The sequence below is a fragment of the Lucilia sericata genome, unplaced genomic scaffold (assembly GCF_015586225.1).
Source record: "Lucilia sericata isolate MDLA Ls3-8-SP2 unplaced genomic scaffold, ASM1558622v1 Contig000403F_arrow, whole genome shotgun sequence".
Taxonomy (NCBI): Eukaryota; Metazoa; Arthropoda; class Insecta; order Diptera; family Calliphoridae; genus Lucilia; species Lucilia sericata.
Genome location: NW_023994421.1, coordinates 80,001 through 92,136, shown reverse-complemented (window position 1 = coordinate 92,136; position 12,136 = coordinate 80,001). Strand labels below are relative to the sequence as shown.

At 31.1% G+C, this 12,136-nt stretch overlaps 1 protein-coding gene across 4 annotated transcripts in view; it reads right to left on the bottom strand.

The window, feature by feature from the left end:
• Window positions 1-11,406, bottom strand: part of LOC119604555 (dnaJ homolog subfamily C member 5 homolog) — a 32,409-nt gene extending 21,003 nt beyond the window's left edge. For all 4 annotated transcript variants that reach the window (XM_037957244.1, XM_037957242.1, XM_037957243.1 and 1 more), the window contains exon 1: window positions 11,199-11,406. In XM_037957244.1, coding sequence (XP_037813172.1) covers window positions 11,199-11,227 — 29 coding nt within the window. In that variant the 5' untranslated portion in view covers window positions 11,228-11,406. The remainder of the gene's footprint in view (window positions 1-11,198) is intronic.
• Window positions 11,407-12,136: the final 730 nt, after the last annotated feature.

Sequence of the window (12,136 nt, the reverse complement as noted above, 5' to 3'; positions counted from 1 at the left end):
TCTAGTCTATAGTCTAGTCTATAGTCTAGTCTATAGTCTAGTCTATAGTCTAGTCTATAGTCTAGTCTATAGTCTAGTCTATAGTCTAGTCTATAGTCTAGTCTATAGTCCAGTCTATAGTCTAGTCTATAGTCTAGTCTATAGTCTAGTCTATAGTCCAGTCTAGTCTATAGTCCAGTCTAGTCTATAGTCTAGTCTATAGTCTAGTCTATAGTCTAGTCTATAGTCTAGTCTATAGTCTAGTCTATAGTCTAGTCTATAGTCTAGTCTATAGTCTAGTCTATAGTCTAGTCTATAGTCTAGTCTATAGTCTAGTCTATAGTCTAGTCTATAGTCTAGTCTATAGTCTAGTCTATAGTCTAGTCTATAGTCTAGTCTATAGTCTAGTCTATAGTCTAGTCTATAGTCTAGTCTATAGTCTAGTCTATAGTCTAGTCTATAGTCTAGTCTATAGTCTAGTCTATAGTCTAGTCTATAGTCTAGTCTATAGTCTAGTCTATAGTCTAGTCTATAGTCTAGTCTATAGTCTAGTCTATAGTCTAGTCTATAGTCTAGTCTATAGTCTAGTCTATAGTCTAGTCTATAGTCTAGTCTATAGTCTAGTCTATAGTCTAGTCTATAGTCTAGTCTATAGTCTAGTCTATAGTCTAGTCTATAGTCTAGTCTATAGTCTAGTCTATAGTCCAGTCTATAGTCTAGTCTATAGTCTAGTCTCTAGTCTGTCATAGTCTAGTCTATAGTCTAGTCTATAGTCTAGTCTATAGTCTAGTCTATAGTCTAAGTCTATAGTCTAGTCTATAGTCTTAGTCTATAGTATTAGTCTATAGTCTAGTCTATGTAGTCCAGTTCTATAGTCGAGTCTATAGTCTAGTCTCTAGTCTAGTCTAATAGTTCCAGTCTAATAGTCTAGTCAATAGTCCTAGTCAATAGTCTACTATCGTCTAGTCTATAGGTCTAGTCTATAGTCTAGTCTATAGTCCTAGTCTATAGTCTAGTCTATAGTCCTAGTCTATAGTCTAGTCTATAGTCTAGTCTATAGTCTAGTCTCTAGTTCTAGTCTATAGTCTAGTCTATAGTCTAGTCTATAGTCTAGTCTATAGTCCTAGTCTCTAGGTTCTAGTTCTTAGTCTAGTCTATAGTCTCGTCTATTAGTCTAGTCTATAGTATAGTCTATAGTCTAGTCTATAGTCTAGTCTATAGTCTAGTCTATAGTCTAGTCTATAGTCTAGTCTATAGTCTAGTCCTATAGTCTAGTCTATAGTCTAGTCTATAGTCTAGTCTATAGTCTAGTCTATAGGTCTAGTCTATAGTCTAGTCTATAGTCTAGTCTATAGTCTAGTCTATAGTCTAGTCTATAGTCTAGTCTATAGTCTAGTCTATAGTCTATAGTCTAGTCTATAGTCTAGTCTATAGTCTAGTCTATAGTCTAGTCTATAGTCTAGTCTATAGTCTATAGTCTAGTCTATAGTCTAGTCTATAGTCTAGTCTATAGTCTATAGTCTAGTCTATAGTCTAGTCTATAGTCTAGTCTATAGTCTAGTCTATAGTCTAGTCTATAGTCTAGTCTATAGTCTAGTCTATAGTCTAGTCTATAGTCTAGTCTATAGTCTAGTCTATAGTCTAGTCAATAGTCTAGTCTATAGTCTAGTCAATAGTCTAGTCAATAGTCTAGTCTATAGTCTAGTCTATAGTTTAGTCTATAGTCTAGTCTATAGCCTAGTCTATAGTCTAGTCTATAGTCTAGTCTATAGTCTAGTCTATAGTCTAGTCTATAGTCTAGTCTATAGTCTAGTCTATAGTCTCTATAGTCTATAGTCTAGTCTATAGTCTAGTCTATAGTCTAGTCTATAGTCTAGTCTATAGTCTAGTCTATAGTCTAGTCTATAGTCTAGTCTATAGTCTAGTCAATAGTCTAGTCTATAGTCTAGTCAATAGTCTAGTCAATAGTCTAGTCTATAGTCTAGTCTAGTCTAGTCTAGTCTATAGTCTAGTCTATAGTCTAGTCTATAGTCTAGTCTATAGTCTAGTCTATAGTCTAGTCTATAGTCTAGTCTATAGTCTAGTCTATAGTCTAGTCTATAGTCTAGGCTATAGTCTAGTATATAGTCTAGTCTATAGTCTAGGCTATAGTCTAGTATATAGTCTAGTCTATAGTCTAGGCTATAGTCTAGTATATAGTCTAGTCTATAGTCTAGTCTATAGTCTAGTCTATAGTCTAGTCTATAGTCTAGTCTATAGTCTAGTCTATAGTCTAGTCTAAAGTCTAGTCTATAGTCTAGTCTAAAGTCTAGTCTATAGTCTAGTCTATAGTCTAGTCTATAGTCTAGTCTATAGTCTAGTCTATAGTCTAGTCTATAGTCTAGTCTATAGTCTAGTCTATAGTCTAGTCTATAGTCTAGTCTATAGTCTAGTCTATAGTCAGTCTTATAGTCTAGTCTAAGTCTAGTCTATAGTCTAGTCTATAGTCTAGTCTATAGTCTAGTCTATAGTCCTAGTCTATAGTCTAGTCTATAGTCTAGTCTATAGTCTAGTCTATAGTCTAGTCTATAGTCTAGTCTATAGTCTAGTCTATAGTCTAGTCTATAGTCTAGTCTATAGTCTAGTCCTATAGTCTAGTCTATAGTCTAGTCTATAGTCTAGTCTATAGTCTAGTCTATAGTCTAGTCCTATAGTCTAGTCTATAGTCTATCATAGTCTAGTCTATAGTCTAGTCTATAGTCTAGTCTATAGTCTAGTCATAGTCTAGTCTATCGTCTAGTCTATAGTCCTAGTCTATAGTCTAGTCTATAGGTCTAGTCTATAGTCTAGTCTATAGTCTAGTCTATAGTCTAGTCGATAGTCTAGTCTATAGTCTAGTCTAGTCTAGTCTATAGTCTAGTCTATAGTCTAGTCTATAGTCTAGTCTATAGTCTAGTCTATAGTCTAGTCTATAGTCTAGTCTATAGTCTATAGTCTAGTCTACAGTCTAGTCTATAGTCTAGTCTATAGTCTAGTCTATAGTCTAGTCTATAGTCTAGTCTATAGTCTAGTCTATAGTCTAGTCTATAGTCTAGTCTATAGTCTAGTCTATAGTCTAGTCTATAGTCTAGTCTATAGTCTAGTCTATAGTCTAGTCTATAGTCTAGTCTATAGTCTAGTCTATAGTCTAGTCTATAGTCTAGTCTATAGTCTAGTCTATAATCTAGTCTATAGTCTAGTCTATAGTCTAGTCTATAGTCTAGTCTATAGTCTAGTCTATAGTCTAGTCTATAGTCTAGTCTATAGTCTAGTCTATAGTCTAGTCTATAGTCTAGTCTATAGTCTATTCTATAGTCTAGTCTATAGTCTAGTCTATTGTCTAGTCTACAGTCTAGTCTTTAGTTTAATCTACAGTATATTATATAGTCTAGTCTATAGTCTAGTCTATAGTCTAGTCTATAGTCTAGTCTATAGTCTAGTCTATAGTCTAGTCTATAGTCTAGTCTATAGTCTAGTCTATAGTCTAGTTTATAATCTAGTCTATAGTCTAGTCTATAGTCTAGTCTATAGTCTAGTCTATAGTCTAGTCTATAGTCTAGTCTATAGTCTAGTCTATAGTCTAGTCTATAGTCTAGTCTATAGTCTAGTCTATAGTCTAGTCTATAGTCTAGTCTATAGTCTAGTCTATAGTCAAGTCTATAGTCTAGTCTATAGTAGTCTATAGTCTAGTCTATAGTCTAGTCTATAGTCTAGTCTATAGTCTAGTCTATAGTCTAGTCTATAGTCTAGTCTAGTCTAGTCTATAGTCTAGTCTATAGTCTAGTCTATAGTCTAGTCTATAGTCTAGTCTATAGTCTAGTCTATAGTCTAGTCTATAGTCTAGTCTATAGTCTAGTCTATAGTCTAGTCTATAGTCTAGTCTATAGTCTAGTCTATAGTCTAGTCTATAGTCTAGTCTATAGTCTAGTCTATAGTCTAGTCTATAGTCTAGTCTATAGTCTAGTCTATAGTCTAGTCTATAGTCTAGTCTATAGTCTAGTCTATAGTCTAGTCTATAGTCTAGTCTATAGTCTAGTCTATAGTCTAGTCTATAGTCTAGTCTATAGTCTAGTCTATAGTCTAGTCTATAGTCTAGTCTATAGTCTAGTCTATAGTCTAGTCTATAGTCTAGTCTATAGTCTAGTCTATAGTCTAGTCTATAGTCTAGTCTATAGTCTAGTCTATAGTCTAGTCTATAGTCTAGTCTATAGTCTAGTCTATAGTCTAGTCTATAGTCTAGTCTATAGTCTAGTCTATAGTCTAGTCTATAGTCTAGTCTACAGTCTAGTCTATAGTCTAGTCTATAGTCTAGTCTATAGTCTAGTCTATAGTCTAGTCTATAGTCTAGTCTATAGTCTAGTCTATAGTCTAGTCTATAGTCTAGTCTATAGTCTAGTCTATAGTCTAGTCTATAGTCTAGTCTATAGTCTAGTCTATAGTCTAGTCTATAGTCTAGTCTATAGTCTAGTCTATAGTCTAGTCTATAGTCTAGTCTATAGTCTAGTCTATAGTCTAGTCTATAGTCTAGTCTATAGTCTAGTCTATAGTCTAGTCTATAGTCTAGTCTATAGTCTAGTCTATAGTCTAGTCTATAGTCTAGTCTATAGTCTAGTCTATAGTCTAGTCTATAGTCTAGTCTATAGTCTATTCTATAGTCTAGTCTATAGTCTAGTCTATTGTCTAGTCTACAGTCTAGTCTTTAGTTTAATCTACAGTATATTATATAGTCTAGTCTATAGTCTAGTCTATAGTCTAGTCTATAGTCTAGTCTATAGTCTAGTCTATAGTCTAGTCTATAGTCTAGTCTATAGTCTAGTCTATAGTCTAGTCTATAGTCTAGTCTATAGTCTAGTCTATAGTCTAGTCTATAGTCTAGTCTATAGTCTAGTTATAGTCAGTCTATATCTAGTCTATAGTCTAGTCTATAGTCTAGTCTATAGTCTAGTCTATAGTCTAGTCTATAGTCTAGTCTATAGTCTAGTCTATAGTCTAGTCTATAGTCTAGTCTATAGTCTAGTCTATAGTCTAGTTCCTAGTCTAGTCTAGTCTATAGTCTAGTCTATAGTCTAGTCGATAGTCTAGTCTAGTCTAAAGTCTAGTCTATAGGCTAGTCTATAGTCTAGTTATAGTCTAGTCTATACTCTAGTCTATAGTCTAGTCTATAGTCTAGTCTTACGTCTAGTCTATAGTCTAGTCTATAGTCTAGTCTATAGTCTAGTCTATAGTCTAGTCTATAGTCTAGTCTATAGTCTAGTCTATAGTCTAGTCTATAGTCTAGTCTATAGTCTAGTCTATAGTCTAGTCTATAGTCTAGTCTATAGTCTAGTCTATAGTCTAGTCTATAGTCTAAGTCTAGTCTATAGTCTATTCTATAGTCTAGTCTATTGTCTAGTCTACAGTCTAGTCTTTAGTTTAATCTACAGTATATTATATAGTCTAGTCTATAGTCTAGTCTATAGTCTAGTCTATAGTCTAGTCTATAGTGTAATCTAAATTCTAGTCTTGTCTAAGTCAAGTTTGTAATCTAGTCTAGAGTCAGGCTTTGGCAAAAACCTAAATCTGACAGTTTCTACCTGTTTTTGTGACAGGTCTTCTCCTCTCTTTCTTTATTTTCTTTTTGCTTTTTTGTACTACTGTATTTGCCTACTCCCATGCCTTAATACATAAACATAAATTAATCTCTCTTAATCTAGTCATGATAAGAGATTACATTGTTTTATGTATAATGTTCTACTAAAGAACTAAATAGTTTATAAATATTTATAAATGAGATAACTTTTATTAAGCAGGGTAACTAAAAATATGCCCTAAAATAGTTCTTTGTTATGCACATACATAAATATTTAAATTGTATATAAAAATTGTATAACAAAATCTGATATGTTGAACATTTTCCAAGTAGAACATCTTCGTAAACTGACCTTACCTAAGAAAATAATGACTTAATACAACATTAGAGTCTAATATGTTTAGTGCAATACAATTACTACATACATATGTATATGTTAGAACATTATTTTAAATGGCTTTGTCCTTTAAATTGCTAACTTTATAATTTACCTACCACTACCAAAAGTATTTCATTCATATGTAAGTACACTAACAAACATATGTATGTAGTATAATTATTACTATGTCCTTTACAACATTTCACTTTTAGTTATGCGGTTCTTTTTTTCTTCTAATAAACATGAATGTATAATAGTTTGTTGCCATCTCAATGCCACAACGACCTCATATTTGTTTTACCACCCTATGTGGCACGCCAAAACGTTAAGCTACATAAGAGTAAAAAAGAAAATGCAAAAGCAAGAAGTAAAAAAAAACCGTTGTTATCGCGATTTGACTTCAATGTCAATATAAATTGTTTCTCAGACATTTTAATAAGTTGCCATTTTGCTCACAAATACCTGTTTTTTTTTAAGAAAATCCCTATTTATAGTGTGAGTTTTCCCTTTAGTTTAAACAGTTTTTTTAAGTTTATGCACAATTTTTTTATTTTAGTAATTGGACATATGGTATGTTAGGCGAATTAAAATAATTATTGGTTGTGGGGGGAATCCCTTGACTTTTGCATTTAATCAGTAATTAAAGCAGTAATGAAATGTTTTTCCAGTCACGTTATAAAATGTATTTACAAATGTAAATATGTATGTTTATATAAATATTTCAAACCCTCTATTGCGCTCTATTTAAATTGTTATTGTATAATTTAGAAGCTTGAACTCTTTAGTTTTTTTATTTATTGTTATTATTGGAATCCTTGGAATATTTTACAATAATTTAAAACATGTCATGATAGTTCGGCAATTAGCCAAGAAAAAAATTTAGACTATTTAAAGTTAACTGTAAAATAAACTTTGGAATGTGGATATTTTAAACTAACTTTACTATTTAAATACTAGTTTTTATACCCTACAGTTATTTATATTTATCAGTATAGTTTTTTTGGAATAATCTAATCTAGTTTTTTTTTACAAAACATTTACTTAATAATGTGCATTGATAAATATATGAATATTATAAAATCAAACAATTATCTACAATACTATGTAGTATTTAGATTCGTCAACTAAAAAAAAAGTTCTTATAAATATAATAAATGTGTCATATTTAAAAATATTTTATAAAGAAAAACTGTTTATACATTTACTTAATGAATAATATTAAAAATATCTTTAAAATTTTGTATATTTAGAAAGAACGCTGTAATAGTAATTAAATTCGTTTAGCAGCATCTTCCTTCATATAGTATTATAATTAAAATATTTAATGTTATTATAACTTTGCGTTTAATCTTATCAAGACAAAGTAAATATCTATGAGGTTTTCAATAACTTAATCATAATAAAGCTTTGCTTAATAAAAAGTAAACAAATGCTAAAAAAGGTGACAAAAATCGTCAATATATTTGCTAGTTATTCATTCCATCTTTTCAGTGCTAATTTTTGAAATAATTAAAAATGTAAATAAAAATATTTAAATTAAAAAGGTCGAATTAGATTGGAGAGTTTTCATTTTACATATGAAATTGGATCAATATTCAAAGTACCCGAAAAAATTGAGATTTTGAAGTAATGTTATAATGAAATCTAAAATAAGCAAACATTTTATATAGGTTTTAACATTAACAATCACAAATAACTTTAATGCTAGAACCTAACAGTTAAGATACAGCGGATAAGTGAAATATAATAATCTAGTAACAACTGCAAAACCATAGTTGAGCTGCATTGCTGCTCATTCTCCGTATTACATTTTGGAGCAAGATATCCAAAAGTTTGCAAAATCAATAATATATTGCTTTGGATTAGAATCTAAACTAAAGTTTAGCACATCAGCGTAGTCTTTTTACCAAGACTGCGATCATTATTTTTCTTTTCCAGGAGAGCATAGGATTCTGCAATTTTAGTTATTAATTTAAGAACAATGGTAATGAAAGAGCTAGGCAAATAGGGGCGCTCTTTGGCATTCCCCAAGAATAAGCAAAAGATAAATTTGACTCTTAGATGAGATGTGAATTAGCTCGCCATTGGGAAGCAATACCAGGACTCAGACAGACAAAACATTTTATAACACTTTCAAAGGGAAAATTCCAAAAGCTACGAGCGCTCAATAAAAGTGATGTCAGAATGCTAACGGGATTACTTACTGGACATTGTGGTCTTAGATACCATCAATTCACTCTAGGTAATTCTATAACAAATCTATGCAGATTCTGTGGCCTACAAGAGGAAACCTCAGAGCATATTTTATGCAACTGCCCATTATTAGGGTCCCACAGAGCTAAAAACTTGAGCGCTGCCCTACTAACCCAAAACGACATCTTCAATCTCTTACCAACTAAACCAGTTACCAGTTACCTTCAAACTGTTTATAGTTAAGTGGCTTTTTGATGCTGTGACTTTTACTGGAATAAGTATTGATATCAATATATATGCTAATATAAAGGACCATTTGAAAAACTTTTACAGTTTTCACAAACAGTTGTAAGTAAGTGTTGAAGTACGACTTAATAATTAGAACAATTGGGGATAAAGAGTTGAAATTTTAAGGGCATTTACGCAAATGATTATAAAAGGAGTCCGCATGAAAACATTTGATAGTAACACACATATATGTTCGTGGTAGATGAAAGTAGCAACGATATCCAAGAAACTTATAGAACTTAACAAGCGCTGTCTAAGGATTCAGACTGGGATCTTAACGGGGCATTGCTCAAACAGGGCTTTTGTCAATAGGTGGGACAGTAATATACCGGACGATTGCAAATATGCGAAGATGCAGAGCAACTAGAGACGATTAAGCACACTATTTGCCACTGTCCTAGAATACAGAAGCAGTAGAAGTAGCAGGAAAATAGTTTTCGTGAGGAACTGGTGGAAATTACAAAGTCACCTAGGTTTTATGAGGGGAATTAGTCATTTCTTCGAATGGGTTTTATACGGAGAATAAGATTCTCTAACACTTCTTTCTTTAGGGAATTGATTAGGGAAAACTTTTTGTTTGAAATCGACATCTTTCCTCTACTCTCTTCTTTTAGAGAAACAAAGCTATAGAAAAAGGTACATACATAAAACCTTTTTCTATAGCTTTGTCTATTTTTAGATCTTCACTAACTTCAAAGGCAATCACAATGGACCTGGTATGCGAATGGATTGACAGCTTTTTATGGTGCATAACATTTCTTAACTTCACCATCCCTTATTATAACTGTAAAAACGAAATGGAGAGTGTACATATTCTGTTTTGATATCGAAATATGTTTCGTTATCCCCGTAGAAACTGTCACAACTAGTTAGATCTATCGACTGTAAGACCTGAACGCAAACTATTATTTTTGAAGAGTGATTGTTGTGCTACATTTTCAATTTCATCATTCCCAATTTATTTTTTTAACGATAATCTTTATTTAATCTTCTCAAAGCCTTCATAATGATATCCCTAAGGAAACTAACAGGACTATGACAAAATCGTTCCAACTTCAAGGCAAACAAAATGATCCAATAAAAATCTTATTAATGTTAATAAAATTCTGAGAATGTATCATTTCATAAATGAGTAACCTGTTGTAAATATCCTGTTTAATAAGTCCTCTGGATTACTATCAGTTACAGACTCTATCAGTCAAACAATTAGCCACATTATAGGTATAAAGCCTAATATTTAAATTTCTTAGGTCAAAAAACCTATGACGCTATACTTCTGGTTCTGCAGCATTAGCAGATTTTATACAGTTTAAGCCAATACCATACAGAACACTTTAACTCGAAACCTTTCTGCTATTTCTGAGCCTAGAGCCTATAGACACAACAGGAGAGAACGACATACTCCACAGTTTACATCTATTGATATTTGAAGTTTCAAATACTACCTATGTATATCAAACTATTAGTTAATTTGACCAATGTTTCTAGGCATTTATATTTTTTTGCAGCCCCACTGTTCACTCCAAGTTGAGTGCTTGCTACATGTTGCAATATGTTACAACTTAAAACGTTTGATATTTTAAAAGCGTACTTAACACAAAAACAAAAGAAACTCACTATTTTCTCCTTATAAAAATAACAATAAAAAATCCGATTAATGATTGAAAGAAAAGCGAAAACAATATTTTTCTTGCAAAAGTAGTAAAGAAAAAAAAAAGAAAACATGTTAAAATGACAAGAAACCGAGATAAAGAAATACAAAAAAATGAAATATCAATAAAACAAAAACATAAGTCGTGGTATTAACGATTTTTTATGGAATTTTAATCATGGTTAGTAAAATAAACCAGATAAGAACTTTCTTCTATTTTAAGAAAATGAACTATTTGGTAATTGAAACACATACACATCAAAAGCAGTAGAAATTGAATATAACAAAAATTAAAATCTGTTAGATACTTTAAGGAACAAAGGGATATTAATAAAGTGTTTATGTGTTTTTGCCCAAAAAAATAAGAAGTTTTATTAAATAAAATGTAAATGGTTTAAATTTCTCTTTTTTAATTGCTAATGCCCTTACAATTTCATTACAAAATGTAATTACTGCTTTTCAATTGACCAGATATTGGAAACTAATTTTAAATTGTAGATACCTACATAATGGTTTTAAAAAGCAAAACTATCTTTTCATATTTGCCATGAATTAAAACTTATTTTTGCAGCTGCATTTGGTAATTTTTTTTTTGTGTTAAAAAGGAAGATACTTTTAGCCAGGAAGCATCTTGCATGTTGTGGAATTTTCGATAAAAATCAACAGTGGATACAAATTGAACCCTTTTTTTAAATGTTTTATTTTTCAACGTCGTTTTTTCCATTTCATTATTTTTCGTTTTTTTTTTTTTCATGTGTATGGATGGGCACAAATGCCAAAGAAAAAAATCAATTAACGGTTACAGCGCTGTTGGCTTTATTTACGCCCGCCGCCCTTTTTCGCTTCTCAAACACTTACTGCTTCTTCTTCTTCTTCTGCCATTTCTTTCAATATTTTACTCACACAAACAACAACAATTTTAAAAACATCTGCCTCTGCGCTTCTTTGCAGTCGCAGAAAAGTATACTCAATGGCAGAGCATTTTTACAGCTCTGCCAGCCAAGTTTTTTTCTTTATGTTCTTTGATTCATCATTTTCACAAAAAAGTTCTTTTATTTTTTCTCATGTTAATTTTTTTCTGTTTTTTTTGGTATTCATTTTAGCATTTTATTTAAACTTACGATAATTTTCTTTTATCCATTCCACTCATTTTGATTTTATTTGTATAATAATTTTATTTTTTCACACTTTTCTGTGGATTTTATTTAATTTTTCTAAGCAAAATTCTTCCACAAAAAAACTTCTTTAAATTCCTTCGGCTTCTTTACACAATTTGCGAAAAAATACTACCACAACCAAAGACCTGCGCCGACTGACATTAAAGACAACGGCGTCTGTCACTCAAAAATTTCGTCGGCGTCTTAATATCGACTTTAAGCCGGCTAAGTTTTCAGCTGTATTTTGAATAAATTCATGAAATATTGAAAATATAAATAACTATGTAATGAGAATATTAATTAAAACATTTTTAATATTAAATACGCCGAAAAACAATAATTATTGATTACATTGAAGACAAGTGATACGTTTATATATGTTTCATAACTGCACACTCGGGTAATTCTACCTTTACTGTTACAGACAGACATAGTTACAGTTACAAATGGACATAATAACAATATCAGTCCAAAGTCTATTATATTTTTATTTCAAAAATTCTAAAAGCAAAATGAAATGAAAATCAAAAGTTTTTTCATTTGTAGACCCAGAAACATTTTATTTTTAATATAAACATTGAAAAATAAGTCAAAAAGTGAACAAAGTCGAAAAATCTAAGGTAGTAAATGGGCAGTTTTGACTATGTCCGTTTGTACAAAAAAACTGTTTTTAATAATTTGTAATGCTACAAATATTTTAACTGAATTTTCCAAGTTAGATTTGATTGAAATTTAGTACTCATAAAGATACCTGATGACAATGCAATGTTAAATTCCCAGTTGCCGCCTCAACGCGTTTTGTGTACTACCATCTTTATTGTTTTATGACGTTCATATGTATCTTCGATTAAAACTTTATTTTCATTAGTAATGTACTGTGTTATCTGCACTGCATTATCTGC